This window comes from Schistocerca nitens, chromosome 2 (genome assembly GCF_023898315.1).
Source record: "Schistocerca nitens isolate TAMUIC-IGC-003100 chromosome 2, iqSchNite1.1, whole genome shotgun sequence".
Lineage (NCBI taxonomy): Eukaryota > Metazoa > Arthropoda > Insecta > Orthoptera > Acrididae > Schistocerca > Schistocerca nitens.
This window is the reverse complement of record NC_064615.1, coordinates 871,029,774-871,050,033: the sequence shown is the minus strand read 5'-3', so window position 1 is coordinate 871,050,033 and position 20,260 is coordinate 871,029,774. Positions and strand designations below refer to the sequence as shown.

The 20,260-nt window shown below is 40.1% G+C and overlaps 2 protein-coding genes across 5 annotated transcripts in view; one reads left to right on the top strand and one right to left on the bottom strand.

Annotated features, from left to right (window-relative positions):
* LOC126237151 (ATPase H(+)-transporting accessory protein 2) overlaps positions 1-4,555 on the bottom strand; it is a 77,943-nt gene extending 73,388 nt beyond the window's left edge. Inside the window, exon 1 of the mRNA XM_049946996.1 lies at positions 4,415-4,555. Within this exon, the coding sequence (XP_049802953.1) occupies positions 4,415-4,463 (49 nt within the window). The 5' untranslated portion in view covers positions 4,464-4,555. The remainder of the gene's footprint in view (positions 1-4,414) is intronic.
* A 389-nt stretch (positions 4,556-4,944) lies between these two features.
* The window catches only part of LOC126237147 (uncharacterized), a 518,724-nt gene continuing 503,408 nt past the window's right edge, over positions 4,945-20,260 (top strand). For 3 of the 4 annotated variants that reach the window (XM_049946992.1, XM_049946991.1, XM_049946990.1), the window contains exons 1-2: positions 4,945-5,110; positions 17,646-17,936. In XM_049946992.1, coding sequence (XP_049802949.1) covers positions 5,044-5,110; positions 17,646-17,936 — 358 coding nt within the window. In that variant the 5' untranslated portion in view covers positions 4,945-5,043. Of the gene's footprint in view, positions 5,111-6,182; positions 6,247-17,645; positions 17,937-20,260 lie in introns of those variants that run through there. The other variant, XM_049946993.1, reaches the window with a different exon arrangement.

Sequence of the window (20,260 nt, the reverse complement as noted above, 5' to 3'; positions counted from 1 at the left end):
AACATGGGATTCCTTTTTGCTCATTTGAACACACAGAGACTGAACACAGCATAGCAAAATTAAATGAATAGAGATTTCTTTGATCAGTACTGGCAGTGAACAAATGCAAAAGAGTTGCAATCCAATTCAAAACCACAGATCCAAGTACTGACAAAAGTTTAGAAACTGTACATCAAGTTGTAATGACTGGAAGGAAGACACTTTTGACATACCGTTAACAGGCTGCAAAGGGTTAAAGTAAGGAACAGGAGTAGTGCCAGCCAGGATATTTTACTTCTATGGCAAAGAAGTTGGCAACACATTAGTTTTGTGTAGCCAACAGAAGGGGTATTTTCAGTATAAAGTGAGCGACAAGAAAAGGGGTGATGCGTTTCAAGCACCAAAATTAAAAAACAGACCATGTTCTTAAATTTTGACCCTCATAGCTTCGAAATTTTTTAGTACTTGTTTGGAACAAAGGTTGTGGTGATACACTGGTTTGTAGCATTGCCTGAGGATCAGGTCAAGATACAAGGTGACCATTCGGCTGAGAGTTGATGAAGCCAATACATGCAATACTACAAATTATCCAATGAAACAAAGATTATGGAAACAAATTTATCTGTAGCAAAGTCCGAGGTTGGGGTTATGTTTTAAGGTGATCTTATTACAACTCATTGAACTACGAGGGTAATCTCAAAAGTAAGGTATCCTATTTTTTTATAAGTACATAGACCTGTTTATTTCTACAATGGTTTCCATCAGTTTACAGCTTGAACATTTAGCTATTTTTTGACATAATCACCATTTCTGTTGATGCATTTTTGTAGTTGCTGTGGCAGTTTTTGTATGCCCATGTCATACCAGCTCGCTGCCATGCTGTTCAGAAAGTTAAGAAACTCTTCTTTCACCTCGTCGTAGGAGCCGAATCAGTGTCCAGCCAAATGTTCTTTTAACCTAGGGAACAGGTGATGGTCACTGGGCACCAAGTCAGGGCTATAGGGTGGGTGGGTGATTATTTTCAACTGAAACTGTTGCAGGAGAGCAACAGTTTGCTGAGCAATGTATGGGCTAGCATTGTCATGGAGAATGTGAATGCCCTTTCTCAACATTCCTCTTTTCGGTTCTGAATTGCCCGTTTCAGTTTTCAGAGTCTCACAGTACCTGTTAGCGTTAATCATGGTCAGAGTGGGCATGAAGTCGACCAACAATACCCCCTTCCGGTCCCAAAAATGGTTGTCTTGACTTTACCGGCAGACTGTGTTTGTTTCAATTTCCGCAGCTTTGATGGAGAAGGATGCCGCCACTCTCGTGATTGTTGCTTGGTCTCAGGTGTAAAGTGGTATGCCCAGGTTTCGTCAATTGAGTCCTGAAAGTTGTCCTGTTTGGCTGCAAGGCAGTGAAGAAATGCGCTGGAAGCATCAACCCATTGCCGCATGTGGTCCTCAGTCAGCATGTGTGTCACCCGTCTTGCACACACCTTCCGGTAGTTCAATGTTTCCGTTAAAATTTTGTGAGCGGTGCTTACGGGAAACCCCAGGAACCAACATGCAGAGATCATCCAGGGTGATCCGCCGATCTTCACGCATGCTTTGCTCAACCTTCAACACTGTCTCCTCAGAAATTGATGGTCTCCCGCTACTTTGTTCGTCGTGAATTTCAGTCCAACCAGCTGCAAACTCTCTACACCACTTACGGACATTTTTGACATCCATGCACCACTTACCATACACTTCCGTCAATTGGTGATGGATTTCAATTGACGCAGTGCCCTTTGTGTTCAAAAATTGAATAACTGTGTGCAATTCGCACTTGGCGGCAACATCCAATGGCAGCTCCATTCTCAATGGCTGCCAAGCCAAGACAGCGCCTCAGCCCCGTGCGCATGTTTACACACAGCACATGAAGCACTTTTCATAACAGTGTGACCAACTGCCACATAAACAGAGTTCTGTACTTATAAAAAAATAGGAGACCTTACTTTTGGGATTAGCCTCTTAAATTTACTGAACAATTCAAGCAGTTATTCAGAATTTACTTTCATTGTTTTTATGCTGACGTTGTTAACTTTTGTATTTGTAATTGTCGGCAGAATTTGGTAAGTGCTTTCACTCACTGCTGCAAAACCTCTCTCTGCTGCCCTCTCACTGACTACTTACAATCATCTGCTGGCTGCTGACAACTCATACCAAGTGCTGCCAAGAATGCTCCCTTAAACACAAAAGTAACGGTATTGCAGCTGATCCAGACACAGATCAATCTTTGAGACATTTCACGGTTGTGGATTCGTATTACACAACTCTATCAAAACTATGATTTTTTAATGTTTCAAGCTCGACATGGTACGTCAGACAAGGAGTTTTTTTAATATTACCTATATTCTTTAAGTTTCATCCCAAATAAAAAATCTGGCACAATATATTCTTCTGAAAGTTCCAACAAAGATGTAATCATTGCTGTGGCAGTATGCAGATATATATCTTGTGGTAATGAGTTGTGTTATCTACCTGTATGAGAGACTAATCTAGTTATAACAGCTTTTTATGCACAAGTTTTATTTCTAGAATAAAAAGGGAACCAACACATGATACACAATACTTGCAATTAACAATGGTGAGGGTAGAAGAGTATACAATAGAATAAAGACCATGTTAGCCGGGTGCACTAAAGATGAAAAATACAGCAAACCAACTACATACACGCATACAGACTTTCAAAGGAGACCAGCGCAACAAGCTACACTATACAACCCTCCCAGTCTTATTTACTGATTTCCAAAACACAATCAATATTTATTTGCAATTACTTTGAAACTTTGCTTTTGGAAGTGCTCTGTGAACATATCTGCTAATTGATCATCTTATGTAGCACAGGCAGTGAGAATGGAACAATCATCTTCATACCCAAGAGGTAAAATGGCAAAGTGCAATTTAAACTTTATTTAAAAAAACCCAATTGCTTTATTTGTGGACAGAAGGTGCCAGTTATGCTCTAGCATATGACTAAGATGGACAGCGTTTAATGGGTGCACGTCAATTTAACACAGCCTAAAATCAACCATATGCTAGAGTATGTATGACTGGCACCTTTCATTGAAAATGAAGCAGTGTATGTGTCTTGTAGATCAGTATCAGTGCCTGGGTCAGTGTCAGGGGACGAGGCAAGGCTTTGAAGTAGTTCTCAGTCAGTGAAGGGATTCAACCTGGTGGAGAGCAAAACTTAAAGAGTGTGTTTGTAACTTGTCACTTATGTGGGGAGTGAAAAATAACAGGATATCTTCAACTTGTTGCTTCTGAAGTACAAAGGTAGACAAATAGGAAGAGGATCCCAATGCTGTCACAGAGTGGGTCACAAGGTGTTATGCAAGAATAAATGAACTGGTACACAGACCACCCTGTAGAACAAGACCCAGATGAACTCTAATTTGGTTGAAGCATGAAGTTGGTGGATGAAGTGTAATGTAAAGCAAAACATGTAAATTCAAAAATCGATGGGACATTCATATTCTCCTTTCTGCATGTACATAATGATGTTAACAAACATATTGCAACAATATTTGAAGAAACTCTATCTACTTTGTCTTCAGCACAATATCAGTCTAGAGAAGATACTTCTCACTCAATGAATCTTGTGTCCTTCCTCAATAGGCTAAACAAATTGTGTATCAGTGTTCATGCAACTATCCAATATAATATTTCTCGAACTTTCTAATTCGGAGCTAGGAAAATGGCACAAAGGGGGCTTTTACATATCTGTAACAATTCTGACTAAGGATTTCTTGGTCTGAGCCATAAAATGAAAAGCTGTATATGCAGAAAGCACGAGGTAACTGGTACTCCAGAATTTTTAAGTGTGTGCCAAAACAAGATTACTTCTCAACAGCAAACACTCAAAAACTACTGTGTGTCAAGGACTAATTAGAATTATACACACAACAGTATAATTACAAATCAAAATCAAATTACAAAGGAAAAATAATGATAATCATCATTACTAGTCAGAAGACTGTGACTTTGCTAATTCCAAAACAGGAACAAGTAGATTTGGGTTAACAAATAAAGAAACAAAGTAAAGTTTGGATCTTTGACACAACGTATGGAAAAATTAGAGAAAAAAATGATGTGAATAACAGATAATGAACTCTGGAAAATGTCACTCATATGTAGAGAAAGAAACAGAATGCAAAAGAGAAGCCTTGGAAATGGAAAGCAGAATCAAGTTCCCAAACTGGTTGGCCAAATGCAAGTCTACAATACCTTGTAATAGCTATCAGTTACAACAATTTACTATCATTTCTGTGTCTTTCCCTGTATCTTAGATATCTCTTCATGTTGGGGGGTTGTCATCTTTTTTTCCCACAGTTAAGTAGGGTGGGCCCATTTTTTTCCGAAACAATTTTTTTTAAAAAAAAACAGGCTTCTTTTAAACTACTCACCACTGGCAACGAGATAAATCACATAGAACAGACTCCACAAGGACTTCATTTCCCTTTAATTGCTGTTCAACTTCCCCGCAATATCAATTCTCTACCCAGTCACCTGCTGCTCGGTTTTACTGCCTACTGGACACTGGTCATATGACAATCATGGACAAAGATAAAACAGATAGACAGAGTACCAGCCCCAAATTTTGACTCAAAAATGGATGTTTTGTATTGATGGTATTTTAAGAGAATAACTACAAATTAGAAAAGATAGGTAATCTAATTTCTTTTTATTACACTAGTTTGATTCTATGACATATTATGTTCCCTGACATGTCTACAATAAATCATTAACGATTTTCATTTGCTATATTAAATTTGTATTTGACTAACAATAAATTATACAGAACAATTTTTACTAGTACTTTCGAATCGTATGTAACGAAAAAAATGGATAAATGAAATTAAAATCGTACCCATGAAGAATCGAAATTTTATATCTATGGACTCATTGTTGGCATCCCTGGTTGAAAAGGCAAGATTTGAAACAGTTGTGCGTTCTGATACTGTTGTAAAAATATGTTTGTTTGGATTGAGCGTGGTCGGGGGATTTAACGGGAATATTTAGAACATATACAGAAATGGCATCAGTTAGAATCAAGAAAACATTTACGTGTTTTGGTTGCAATCTCCCGTTTTCTGTTAAAGGTGAATTATTAAGTACAGTTAGAGATAAGTTTTCTGCACAAACGGCTTGTAAATGAACGAAAAGTCGTTCCTTTTAATAAAAGATCAATGTAACGCATTGGTCAGAAGATAGACATTTTGATTGCTCGTATTCTCGTCACTAAAGCGAAATAGCTACATTACTGACAAAAACCACGAAAGTGCGTTTATCTATGGAGAAATTCATTGTAGTGTGTTGTATTGTTTTGCTTGAGTGGGATTATGTTGTGGATAAATATTTTAACCTAAGCACACTGACCATGCACTAAAGGAGTTTTATTTACGAACGCATGTAAATAACAGATTGACATCAAAATATCATTCTATGTTGGTCTAGTGATGCAGCCTAAAAGGATCTAATCATTCTGTTAATTTTTCCTCATTTGCAATACTTTATAAGGTGCTTATACGCCACCGACGGAAACATCCTTCCTGATGAATGGAAGAGGAATTTTCGGAATTATAAATCATGACTTCATTTTTCGCCAAAAAACAGAGGTGCCGTTTCAGAGATGTTTGAAGACATAGGGTTCGTTAACCAATATTAACTATTGAGTAATTCGAATATTTCTAACCTCAATGGAAATAGTATCATACTAATATCTTTAAAAGTGTCATGCTTAGCTGTCCAGTGACCCAAACACGAAAATCGTCAATTTTTGTATATAGTTATGAACGTCTATTACTGTTATTTAAAGTGCTTGCTGTTGAAGGTGGCATTTGTAGTAAAATATTTCAGGTGTTCCCCATCACCTTTGTAGCGAAGTTAAAACAAATTGGAATAGTGCACCAACCCGTTTTTGGAAATCTAGGTTATTGCGACACAGTCTCTGTTTATTAGTCTGAGTTTGGAATAGGTCAGTATGGTTTAATAAACCAACGAATTTGAATGGCAAATAAAGATATTAATATGCAACATAGTCTTGGCCAAAGATCATTTTACAATAATGTAGTATTTGTCAGGATAATACAATGAAAAACTAGTTGTATATACAGGATTTAATGTACAGGATGAGCCACCCCACTATTTGCCTGAAGTGATTTAGGTAGACTTTAATCAGGATGCTGGATGGAGTACAAGCTCCATTCTCCCACATTTGAAGCTGGTGTGTCTACAGGTGCACTAACCCTTTTATTTATACTTGACTATATCTCTCCCTGCTTATTTCTTTTGTTTTAGAAAGCATTTCTGAAGGGTTCGCCACTATCTATAGGCTGTTATCTTTAATTTGATTGCTTGAAGAGACTGCAACTATATCTTTCTTTTATGCTGTATTAGGTTAAGCTTTTATCCACTGCCTGACTAAAAAAAAAAAAAAATAGTGAGGTACCCAGAATGGGAGGGTCAAACGAAATGAAACTTCTCTTGTTAAGAGGGTTACAAAATTGAGTGACATTTGCAAAGAAATTGTCTGTATGAGCTTACTCCTCTCTATGTTACATATATGCATGGACAAGTATTGTCCTGTTGAAAAAAGGTCCCCGTGATACTGTCACATGAAAGATAATACAAGGTGATATTGGGTGTCCGTGACGTACCATTTTGCTGTCAGTGTTCCCCCCCAATCACTGCAAGCCATGACCTGAAGTTATATCCAATGTATCTCCACACTATGATGCCAAGACTAACATCACTGTGCCTCTCCAAAACGGGAAGAATGGATCTCTCCCCAGGTAACTGCCATACTCACCATGATTGTCATTTGGGGCAGTGCAGAAGCTGGGCTTGTCAGTGAACATAATGCAGTGCCATTCGTCTGTAGTCCATACTTAATGGTCATATCACCAAATTAATTTGCAGCTGTTTGTGTTATGTGTGGGACGGTAGTTCCCTAGTACAGCTGCTGCTATTCTCCAACTAATGATATGGGATAACACAGAATGCTGCAGGAATCCACTACTTGTTCTGAGATGGCAGGAGGATATGCACGGTTATGATGCGCTTGATGGACAATACAGTGATCATCCCTTGTGATGGTCAGACGAGGTTGACGAAAACCTCATTGACAAGTATGCCTGCCCACACATTATCATGCAGTCCAAAATCGTGCCTCTGTCACATCTGAGTACCCAATATCTGGATACTGCACAATTCAGCCAGCTGGCCAAATGGGGACCCACAATGAGGTCCCTTTCAAACTCTTTTTTTATGGTGCTGATAATGCTGTCCAACCCGAGTACTTGGCATCTCCGCATCTTTTCCAGATTTGATCACTGAACATCTGATGCTGTTCACGTCCCTTACATATCTACTAAGTCTGATAACAACACTAATGCATTCTGCTTGCCATAGGGAATTTCAGCTTTAATATTTACATAACCCCCCCTCCCACCCATCTTTCCACAGATGACTCACAACTCTTTTGTGAGTACAGGTTTGGCACACAAGGAGCTCCTGCCCTTGCAGTACTCCTTCCTTTCCCATACTGTGTGTCTGTTGTCCTATTCTTTCTCCCCTCTCTTGGGGGCCTTTGTCCTCCTATTCTTTCTCCCCTGTCTTGGGGCCCAGGCATTGTGTAACATCGAGTAACCGAAACTTATGAAAGTACTATTTTTGTCTTTCTCTCCTTTCTTGTTCTGACTTCCGCTGTCCTTCCTTCCCTTTGGTGCGCTTATGCTCTCCCTTTGCATGCTTGTAGGCTGGCTTGTGCATTTGACACGTAAAGGGCAACAGGGTAATGTGTAATTCCCAGCACCCACATCGACAAGTAGTGCTCACAAATACTCTCTGGTGGAGGCCAGGCCTAGGAAGGAAGGAGTGGTTGCCAGAGCTATTAGATCCCCAATTGGTCCCTCTGTATTTTGGAAGGTATGACCTGAGTGTGAACAATGACCTAAGGTGGGTGTACTCACCTCTGTGCCCTGCCCCCCTCACTCCCCCTCAGAAGGAAGAGTTCGCCATCGGAGATGCTGGCAATCGCGGGGGATTCGCACACAATGGATACATCAGCTCCATCAATGCAACCTCTGTCTAATAAATGGAAATGGAATGCGGCCAAAAACACGATGAATCTTCCAGTTGCACTCCACTACCTCGTGGCATCACACACAGGAGATCAGAACTTTTCTACAGTGAACCCATTTTTCATTTGAAGAAAGATATGGATGCAGTTGCAAGATGCATTTGATTATGCAATGGAACTCTGCTTCTAGAGACAGGCAATGCCTTTCAAGCCCACAAGCCATTTAAAACTATGCTCCTCCATGGGTAGCCTGTTCGTATATAGCAGTGGTTCCCAATCTGGGGATACTTACCCCTGACGGGTAAATTGAAGTTTTATGAGGGGTAAAAACAAAATGATTCGATTATGTTCCAGTCTTGAAACTAAATTGTTTTCAAAAGATCATGACTATTATCACAATATTGCAGGAGTCTTAATGTTGATTATGTGTGTTATCAGTAATTACTTTACTCAATTAGTAGCATTAATGTGGAGGAGGTTACAGATTCCTCATATAGCCCACCCACTACACACATGTTCTACCTTGCCCTGTACATCGCTGATGATAAAAGTGAGGCATATATGTAACAAATGATAACTATCTCAAGAAAATGTCTTCACCAAGTTGTAGATAGTACCTGCAGTAGTGCAGAAATTGCTTCATTACTCACTTCGAAACAGATAAATGAATTAATTGACAGTACAACACAGGTAACAGCAGCTAGAGTGCTGTCCAGAGTGTTATTATTATTATTCTTTACTTTCTCAGACGTTTTTAAGTCTGGTTAAAAATGAAAAGTGACGCGGACCTTGATCAGGCGTCACTTCCTTTTAACTGTATGGTATGGGTTATATTGCATTTAGGAACTTTCGGGTAATTGAACATGTATCAATAATTACTGATTTCTGTAGTTGTATATATACGTTTGGATGTAGCTCTATTGCATTGATGTACTGGTGGATATTGTGTGGTATGACTCCTGTAGTTGATAGTATAATTGGTATGATGTCAACTTTATCCTGATGCCACATGTCTTTGACTTCCTCAGCCAGTTGGATGTATTTTTCAATTTTTTCTCCTGTTTTCTTTTGTATATTTGTTGTATTGGGTATGGATATTTCGATTAGTTGTGTTAATTTCTTCTTTTTATTGGTGAGTATGATGTCAGGTTTGTTATGTGGCGTTGTTTTATCTGTTATAATGGTTCTGTTCCAGTATAATTTGTATTCATCATTCTCCAGTACATTTTGTGGTGCATACTTGTATGTAGGAACTTGTTGTTTTAAAAGTTTATGTTGTAAGGCAAGCTGTTGATGTATTATTTTTGCGACATTGTCATGTCTTCTGGGGTATTCTGTATTTGCTAGTATTGTACATCCGCTTGTGATGTGATCTACTGTTTCTATTTGTTGTTTATAAAGTCTGCATTTATCTGTTGTGGTATTGGGATCTTTAATAATATGCTTGCTGTAATACCTGGTGTTTATTGTTTGATCCTGTATTGCAATCATGAATCCTTCTGTCTCACTGTATATATTGCCTTTTCTTAGCCATGTGTTGGATGCGTCTTGATCGATGTGTGGCTGTGTTAGATGATACGGGTGCTTGCCATGAAGTGTTTTCTTTTTCCAATTTACTTTCTTCGTATCTGTTGATGTTATGTGGTCTAACGGGTTGTAGAGGTGGTTATGAAATTGTAGTGGTGTAGCCGATGTATTTATATGAGTGATTGCTTTGTGTATTTTGCTAGTTTCTGCTCGTTCTATGAAGAATTTTCTTAAATTGTCTACCTGTCCATAATGTAGGTTTTTTATATCGATAAATCCCCTTCCTCCTTCCTTTCTGCTTAATGTGAATCTTTCTGTTGCTGAATGTATGTGATGTATTCTATATTTATGGCATTGTGATCGTGTAAGTGTATTGAGTGCTTCTAGGTCTGTGTTACTCCATTTCACTACTCCAAATGAGTAGGTCAATATTGGTATGGCATAAGTATTTATAGCTTTGGTCTTGTTTCTTGCTGTCAATTCTGTTTTCAGTATTTTTGTTAGTCTTTGTCTATATTTTTCTTTTAGTTCTTCTTTAATATTTGTATTATCTATTCCTATTTTTTGTCTGTATCCTAGATATTTATAGGCATCCGTTTTTTCCATCGCTTCTATGCAGTCGCTGTGGTTATCCAATATGTAATCTTCTTGTTTAGTGTGTTTTCCCTTGACTATGCTATTTTTCTTACATTTGTCTGTTCCAAACGCCATACTTATATCATTGCTGAATACTTCTGTTATCTTTAGTAATTGGTTGAGTTGTTGATTTGTTGCTGCCAGTAGTTTTAGATCATCCATGTATAGCAAATGTGTGATTTTGTGTGGGTATGTTGCCGGCCGGAGTGGCCGCGCGGTTAAAGGCGCTTCAGTCTGGAACCGCACGACCGCTACGGTCGCAGGTTCGAATCCTGCCTCGGGCATGGATGTGTGTGATGTCCTTAGGTTAGTTAGGTTTAAGTAGTTCTAAGTTCTAGGGGACTTATGACCACAGCAGTTGAGTCCCATAGTGCTCAGAGCCATTTGAACCATTTGAATTTTGTGGGTATGTTCCAGTAATATTGTATCCATAATTTGTATTATTTAGCATGTTGGATAGTGGGTTCAGAGCAAGGCAGAACCAGAAAGGACTTAATGAGTCTCCTTGGTATATTCCACGCTTAATCTGTATTGGCTGTGATGTGATATTATCTGAATTTGTTTGGATATTAAGTGTGGTTTTCCAGTTTTTCATTACTATGTTTAGGAACTGTATCAATTTAGGATCTACTTTGTATATTTCCAATATTTGTAGTAACCATGAGTGGGGTACACTATCAAAAGCTTTTTGGTAATCAATGTATGCGTAGTGTAGAGACCTTTGTTTAGTTTTAGCTTGATATGTCACCTCTGCATCTATTATCAGTTGCTCCTTACATCCTCGCGCTCCTTTGCAGCAGCCTTTTTGTTCTTCATTTATAATTTTGTTCTGTGTTGTATGTGTCATTAATTTCTGTGTAATGACTGAAGTTAATATTTTGTAGATTGTTGGTAGGCATGTTATGGGGCGATATTTAGCTGGGTTTGCTGTGTCTGCTTGATCTTTAGGTTTCAGATAAGTTATTCCATGTGTAAGTGTATCAGGGAATATGTATGGGTCTGCAATGTAACTGTTAAATAATTTAGTTAGATGTGAATGTGTTGAGGTGAACTTCTTTAGCCAGAAATTTGCTATTTTATCATTTCCAGGGGCTTTCCAATTGTGCGTAGAATTAATTGCTCGGGTGACTTCATGTTGCAAAATTATCACTTCAGGCATTTGTGGTATCATCTTGTATGTATCTGTTTCTGCTTGTATCCACCGTGCATGCCTGTTATGTTGTACCTATTATTATTATTATTATTATTATTATTATTATTATTATTGCTGTTACTGACTGGTCAGACACAAAAGTGTCAACAGCCTAAAGTCTTTCAATTTCTGCCAGTTCAGAAGTTAGGAGTGAAGCAAAAAGTGGTTTATGAACAGTAAATATAGTGCACACATTTTAACTTGGTTGATTTTAAATTAGGTTCCAGTGTCTACCCTCACTGTGGATAGTTAGCTTCCTTATCTGAGGAGGAGTTATGGTAGCACTTGTGATACACCATGAATTCCTTTGTTGTACTTTCTAACACACATTAAATATCCTTCATTTTTCATCATTTTAAAAATAAAAGTGTTCCAAGAAGTCTGGGGGAGGGGGAGTGTGGGGGTACTTTGATTGCACTCAAGGATAATGGTCTAAGAAAGGTTGGGAACCACTCGTGTAGAGGCTCATTGAAACTGAAGTCTTCATGTGGTGTCATCTACACTCTGCTGCTTGATGGTATGATCGAGGGAGATATACAACATTATCTCTCTGATCAGGGCGTAACCAATGCAGAATTCATTCCTATCCACACCCTTTCCTTAACGTTTGATTGAGTGGAGCTATGAATTCATTAATGTCAGACCCTGCTTACTGAACCCAATGCGTTGCTACCATTGTCAGCGTTATAACCACACTCGCATGTCCTGTGAAAGCACAGCCATATATGTAACTTGTGGCAAGGGTGTCATGAGGGAGATTACTCACCTCCTTTTCCCTGTGGCATCAAGTGCACTGGCAACCATACTGCTTCATCCCGTGGATGTCATCTTTACTTCGATGAGTGAGCCATTCAGGAGATGCAAGTGAAGGGAAAGGTACCCCTATATGTTGATTGCAAAATGTTAGTTGGCCAAAAACTGTGCATATCACTATCTGGCAGTTGCAGTAATGTTGATATGTCAGCCTGTGGAAGTTACAGCCCCACAGATCTGTGACCTCCAGTTCAGTGCCATGGTTGTGAAATCATATAGTGCTAAGGTGATGTCCTTACCTCCCCCCACTACAGTTGCTCAGCTACCTCCCCCCCCCCCCCCTCCCACTACAGTTGCTCAACACAAAAAATAACCTATGCCCACACCACTGAAGTCACTTGTGATGCAGCCAAAATAACAGTAATTTAAAAAGGAATAATCGCAAGATGACTTTTTGTATCTCATAAGCATGCAAACATCTGGGTCCATGTCTGACAAATGCAAACATACTAAGAATTCACGCAAAGTGTAACACCCTTCACCTTCTCCAACTTGGATATCCTCTACAACAGTGATGCCACACGGTACAACTGTCCAGTCAACTTCCATTTCACTGGTGCGTATCACCAAGCTATTCTACGTCCTGTATTCAGCTGACTGACCCAGATAGGTTATTGGTATATATCAAGAAATAATGGAACAGGATCCTCCTGCCTCTGTAGTAGTACACAGCCGAATCTGGCACTCAACTGCCATCGGAGTAATTGCCCCTTATAAGAGAAATTTCTTTTGTCTTCTAATATGGCTGTTCTCAAATGGAACATTCATGGCATCAGATCTCACAGCTCAGACTTAAAGCTGCTATTGCAGTTTCAATGCCCAGTTGTTTTATGCCTCCAAAATATGATATTACCTTCCAAGGCAGGAACTCCAGCTCACAGGGGAGTCATGATGCTCATTTAGGATGACAGCCACAGCCAAACTATTTCATCGAACACCAGGCCACAAGCTGTTGCTGTCCGACTTCCTCTTCCCACTTATACCTTTTCTCCTTGTAATATCTACATACCCCCATCCTCTAATCACACCACGGAAGATATACTGCAACTTACTGCTCAGCTCTCTCAACCCTTCTGCTACTCGGTGACGACAACATCCACCATCCCATTCGGGACACACTGAGAACCTTGCTGAGTGGCTCTTACCCAGCAGGTATTCTCAACCAGCTTACTGTCTTTTCTCTCAACAGTGGTGAACCCACATTTCTTTCAGATTCCATTCTTACACCTGTACTGCACATCTTGCCCACTGCCTGGATTGGTCTGTCCTGTGAGACACATACGTGAGTGACCATTCCCTGTGTTTAATTTGTCTGCTAACTTGTCCCATCTGTGTGCAAGACCTTTTGACAGCTTTCTAAAGCTGACTGGAGGTACTACTCATCACTGGCAACCTTTGCCAAAAAGCATTTCCACAGGGATGACGTTCAGATAGGGTACCTTACGAATGTAACCCTAAACGCTGCAGAATGTTCCAGCCATCGAATCTTTTCCTCACCTTGATGTGTCCCAGTCCCCTGGTGGAATGAGTACTGCGACATGGTTCATGTGTGGAGATGTACTCTTCGTGTCTTTGGATCCCATCCCATAAAGGTGATCTGTATTTGTTGTAAACAGGTGAGCGCAAAGTGTCGTCACATTATGAGAGACAGCAAAAAAATTAGTTGGATCTTTTTTACTAATGTTTTTAACAGTTTTGTTCACTCTTCTGATGTTTGGTGTAACCTATGTCAGATTTCTGGAAACAAGGTACATCTGATTCCGGGCGTGACTAGCAAACAATGTCATTGTGGACCCTTTCGATATTTCCAAAACCTTGGGTTGATACTTTGAAGAGATCTCGAGAGCTTCACCCCTTACCATCGTGCCTTCCTACCTTGGAAATGAGTAGAAGGCTTGGCAGATACCTTTCCCCTCTCAGAATTGCAAATGCTACAGTACCGTGTTTACTATGCGGTAGCTCGAATATCCTCTCACTTTGTCACAATCCTCTGCTCCAGAACCAGGCAATATTCACTTTCAGATGTTGCAGCACCTATCTTCTGATGGCAAGTGCTTTCTCCTTTGTATGTATAATTGTATTTGGATGGCTGGCACATTTCCGTACTTATGACTGGTAAGGACAAACTTCTTCCATCCAGCTACCACCTAGTTTCCCTCACCAGCAGTGTCTGCCAGATGTTGGAACACATGATCAATGGTGAGCTGGTATGGTGGCTTGAGTCTTGGAATTTGCTAACAAATGCATGTGGATTTTGTAAACACAGCGCTGCAGTTGATCATCTCGTCATGCTGTCAATCGATATTATGAACAATTTTCTGTGGAAATGCCAGACTGAAGTGTTTTTTGTTTAGAAGGCTTTTGTTACCTGCTGTAGAATGGGTATCCTCCTAACAGTGCACACTTGCGGCTTCCAAGGCTGCCTGCCCTATTTTATGCAGGTGAGGTGTTTTAAAAGGCCAGCTTTCAAGGTATATGTAGTTCGGTCTTGTCGGAACACTTTTGTCTGGGCGAACAGGTGTGTCAGGGCTTGGTGCTGAGCTTAGCCCGATTTGCCATAGCAGTTAACCCTATCATGGGCTGTCTCCTGCCATGAATCTAAGGCTCTCTTTTTGTTGATGATTTTACGATCTACTACAGCTCTCAATGAACCTGTTTACTTGAGAAATGTCTTCAGATATGTCTCGTCCATCTTTACTCATGGAGCGTTGACAATGGCTTCCACTTTTCCATTTGAAAAAACTGTCTGTTGAGACAGCATAAGGAGTTTCTTCCACCGTCCTTACATCTCAGTCCTGTTGCTTTTCTGTTTATCAAAAACCATTAAATTCTTGCGGCTCACGCTCGATAGCAAACTGTCGGTCCTCCCACATATCATGCCTGACAGGTCACTGTAACTGATCTCTAAATGTCCTATGTGCTTTAAACGGAACTTCGTGGGAAGCGGATTGGAAAATCCTTTGCTGCTTATACCAGTCCCTTGTCTAATCAAAAATGGACTATGGGTATCCCATTTATTAATCTGTTCCCGCTTCAATACAATTCACCATCAAGGCATACATATTGCCACATTAGCCTTCTACTCCGGCTCAGTTATGAATGTCTATGCTGAATTACCACTGTCATTCTGGCATGATGTTCTCCCGAACAGATAGATGTGACTTCTGTCCTTTAAGTCCATCATCCATCGTGTGCATCCTTTTTTGATAACACTCTTGACCACCAATGTGGGTAAGCCTAACTTCGTTGTTGCCTCCCAGAGTTTGCCTTTGTATACTGCTTCGGAAGCTTAACCTTATGTTAACTGATACATTCCTGATGGGTGAGAGGCCTTCACTGCCTTGGCTTAGTACAAAGGTCCTTATTCATCTTCGACTTAAGTTTGCTTCCCAAGGACACTACTCTAGATTCGACCTGTCACTGTAAGTTTCTCAAGCTTTGCACACAATTTGGAGACAGCACCTTTGTCTACCCTGATGGCTCTAAGGGTGACCATGGTGTCAGGTGCGTCCTTGTCATTGGTATCAAACATTTTAGTTACTGGCTTCTAGACCAGTTCTCGATTTTTATGTCAGAGTACAGCCGATGACAACGGCTTCTCAATTGTGTATTTTGTTCTGATTCACTTAGTGCCCTCCAGAGCCCCTGTGTGCTATTCACATACCATCCATTAGTACAACAAATCCAAGAATGCCTCCACTCACTCACTGGCGAGGGAGCCCATGTGATGTTCATGTGGGTCTGTGGTCACATCAGTGTGTCTGGTAATGAAACTACCAATGCTGCTGCCAAGGCTGCAGTCTAACTACCTATGCTGTTTAGCTGTTCTGTCCCTTCAGATGATCTCTGTGTTGCCACATGTAGGAACATTGTCACGCTGGCGTGAACACTGTTCTTCTCTACATGGGAAATTGCACTCCCAACAGCTTGGACAACTTCCTCTCGCCACTCTCATCGCAAGGAGATTCTCTTAGCTTGGGTGCGTATTGAGCACTGTTGATTCAGCACTGTCATTTATTAAGTGGAGAGCTTGCACCACTCTGTTTAATGCAACCACCCATTGACATTGCGCTGTTTTCTGACCCAATGGCGATTTTACAACCATTAAAGTTTTAATGTTTGTTTACCATCTGAATTATTAGATATTTTAGCAGGTACAGCATGAGCTGTAGATATTTTTCCTTTTATCTGTTATAGTAATACGACAAAGGTAATTTAATTTAATTTAATTTTCAACCATGTGATCATCCTCAACAAAGGGGAAGTAATCTTCTGTAGCTGTACCTCTGCTTTTCAGCCATTTGAGCATCCTCCTCAAAGGGGAAGTAATCATCTTTAGCTATCCCTCTACTCTAGTAGAGTGGACTCTATTATCGATTTTAACTTCATTTGGTAATTGAACATTTAAAGTTATGACAAGGGCACTTACTACCTTGACTGATTTGTGCCCTAAAGCACCACCACCACTTACATACCCACCTATGGTGTGCATGTGTGCGAAGTTATAGTGACATCTGACCTTGTCTTCTGCCAGGCAGTGAAGTTTTATAGTTTATAAACGTCACTCCATTTTGTTTTAGTGCATTATCACAGATAGAAAAGTACGTGGTAACTCAATAGCCATTAATAGTTTTGTCTACTTGAAATTTCTTGATGCGTATTAAACATTTTTGTACAGTAATTATTTATAGTAATGATAATCTTTCTACTACCTTTGAGAACAAAGTCCTTCTGCTCCATCTGTATTACATTACAACACTGTCCATAACAGAACAGAGCATTTATGCATGAAAATGCGCAATTTTGTGGTGCTGTCTGATACTGTGACATCCTCTGGGTGTACTGATGGAACTATTTGTCTCTTGGTTATGGGGTTATTGGTTGCTGTTTGATTCGAAGCTCTTCTGCAGTCTCTTTTTATCTTTATTTGGTACAAATTGTAGTATCAGTTGTATTGTGAATGACCTTTGTCTGACAACTACTTTGCTATGTATGTCGCCACTTTTGTTTTTTCTTATCCACCAAAATACTTGAACCTTCAAAAGCTGTAACTTGCAGGTTTGGTTAGTATAGTATGATTTAGCACTTATAAACCAATTGCTTGTCAGTGCTTCGCAATGACTTAATATTATCTGGAACTATTTACTTGTGCCTTTCCATTTCCTAATAGTAGTAATGTATACATTTTGACTTATATCTCATTATTGAGTTATATGCTGCAGTGGATAGCACACTGGACTCTACCATTAAGGATCTCATTGTCGACAAGACATTAAACCCTACCTTTTTTGTGTACCATTACTGTTTGTAATTTGTGCTTTGTATTGTAAATTTAAAACGCAAAATTATTTTCTTGTGTTAACCTGATGCTCTTGTTCTTTTTCAGATATCCGCACACTGCGGGGTCCAAGATGTCCTTTGATTTTAAAATGTGGACATTCTATTTGTGAAGCATGTGCACATGTTGCTCTAATAGAAGGATCTGAAATTACATGTGGTCTTTGCCACCACGGAACACCTTGTTTTTCTGAAAATGTTAGAGCAGATCTTCCATTTAACAGCTATGTGTTAGGAGTGGCAGCCGAAAAGCATACTGTTTCCGTTTCAGAAGATTCAAGCATTGCATTTCAGCCAAACAGAAAGAAACCAACAGCAAAAACATACTCAGAGTCAAGAGGTAATTGGATTTCTGTAATACACGTGTCCATTAAGCATGAAATTTGGTTTTTTAATACTTTGGTTTTTCATTTTGTTATTAACCCATGTGTCATTCATGTCCGTTTTGCAGCACTGGCAATTAGTGTTATTTACACAGTGCATTAGTAGGTATTATTCTGTCTACAAAAAGATTAGTGTTAATATGTAGTGAGTGTAGCTTTTGCTTGAATTTTGTCTTGAACAGCACCATACTTTAATGTCTTTGGTCCTAACTGAGGTGGTGTACCTAATTTGGTCTCAGAATGGTAAAAAGTGTAGAATTATTTTGAAAATCATGAACAGGGAGCAAAAGAAAACTCCATTTACAACTATCTTTACTTAATTTACACTATCAGGGAACCTGTATCCATTTCACTCAGGTTGGGATAGCTGGTGCCATGTGGTTGTCCATGTCAGTACCACACATTTGGCATTCAGAAGCGAAATAATTGTGGGTATGCTGGTTGGCCAGGAAGGATTAGGAAAGATGTTGTGAGACTGCTATCAGGGGAACAATGGAAAATATAGTGCATGGGAGGTGTTGATATATAAGGACATCACATCTATGGTGACAAACAAGGAATATGTTGATGGTGGGACAGGAACTGTGGAAAGGTGGTGAAAGATGTGAGCAATGTCTTGAATGTGGGTTTGGGGATTACGGGCAGTGGTGTGGAGATGTTGGTCAACAAAGACAGAGGTTTATTCAGCATTGTACCAAGTCACAATGGGACGAACAGTGGGGAGACCTGAGTGGTTGGGTTTGTGGGGTTTTGTGAGTGGGTAAACAGTAGTTGCTGATGTGAAGGGGGAAGGACTTAAGGCATTCAGATAGAGCTGAACATCTTGGTGGGCTTCTGGGACAGATAATGGTCATAAGGTTTGCATTCAAGTGTGTCAAAGTTGGGGGAGACCCTCATCCACATACTCACAATGATTCATGACCATGATGGTGGAGCCTTTGTCTGCGGTAAGGATAAGGTCTGGATTGGTTTTCAGGTTTTAGATAGCTGTGTATTCCAGAGTGTGATGCATGCTGGACTTACTGGGGAGGATTTAGGGGAAAGGAAGGGCGGGGCCGTGTTAGGAAGGGGAGGAGGACTACAGTTGGAGGAAGGTTGGAACTGTTTTAAGCAAAGTTCTATGTGGGGTTTTATGTGGCTGTTGTCAGTGGGACATGTGGCGAAGAAATGTTTCCACTGCAGAGAATGAGAAAGGAAATAAGATCCTCTGTAGTCCAGCATGGTTGAATTTGGGTTTAGAGTGAAAGGTGGGGTATTTAGAAAGTACCAAGACTTCTGCAGTGGTCATAATTTTGGCAGAAAAGGTTAACAGTTTTATGGGATGGGTGTTCAGGTGTAGTCTGTTTCAAGGAGGGTGGAGTAAGTTTTTGGGGATATGGAAAGTGGAGTAGACCAGCATGGTTGGGAAGCTACAAGGTTTTCGATCAGAATGGTAGACTCTTTCTTTGTTATAGGTTACCCCATGCTGACATAGACAGGAGTAGCTGGGACAGCTTCCTCAGATGGTGCTTGGAATGCTGTTCCAACTGTTCAAGGGGCAAGAGTCATTTTTGCGTTCACAGAATTAGGGAATTATGGTCACAGAGTAACAGGATTTTGTGAAAGGATTACTGTCTCTCATCTATGATTTGAGCTTGGATTGTATTATTACGAAGGACCAGAGTGGTAAGGGTGAGGGACTGATGAAATTGGAAAAGGTGAAGATACTTGCAGTATCTTTACTTAATTTACACTATCAGGGAACCTGTATCCATTTCACTCAGGTTGGGATAGCTGGTGCCATGTGGTTGTCCATGCCAGTACCACACATTTGACATTCAAAAGTGAAATAATTGTGGGTATGCTGGTTGGCCAGGAAGGATTAGGAAAGATGTGGTGAGACTGCTATCAGGGGGACAATGGTAAATATAGTGCATGGGAGGTGTTGGTATACAAGGACGTCACATCTATGGTGACAAACAAGGAATATGTTGATGGTGGGAAGGAACTGTGGAAAGGTGGTGAAATATGTGAGCAATGTCTTGAATGTGGGTTTGGGGATTACGGGCAGTGGTGTGGAGATGTTGGTCAACAAAGGCAGAGGTTTATTCAGCATTGTACCAAGTCACAATGGGACGAACAGTGGGGAGACCTGAGATCTCAATGTTAACGGTAAGCCCATTAGGTGGAATACCGTGTGCCAGATAAGATTTTGGAGAGAGGATGTGAGCTTGGACTTTTGCTAGGGTGAGGAGATTTTTTGGAATTGTCAGAGGTAGAATGAGCAGGGATGTATGGTTGG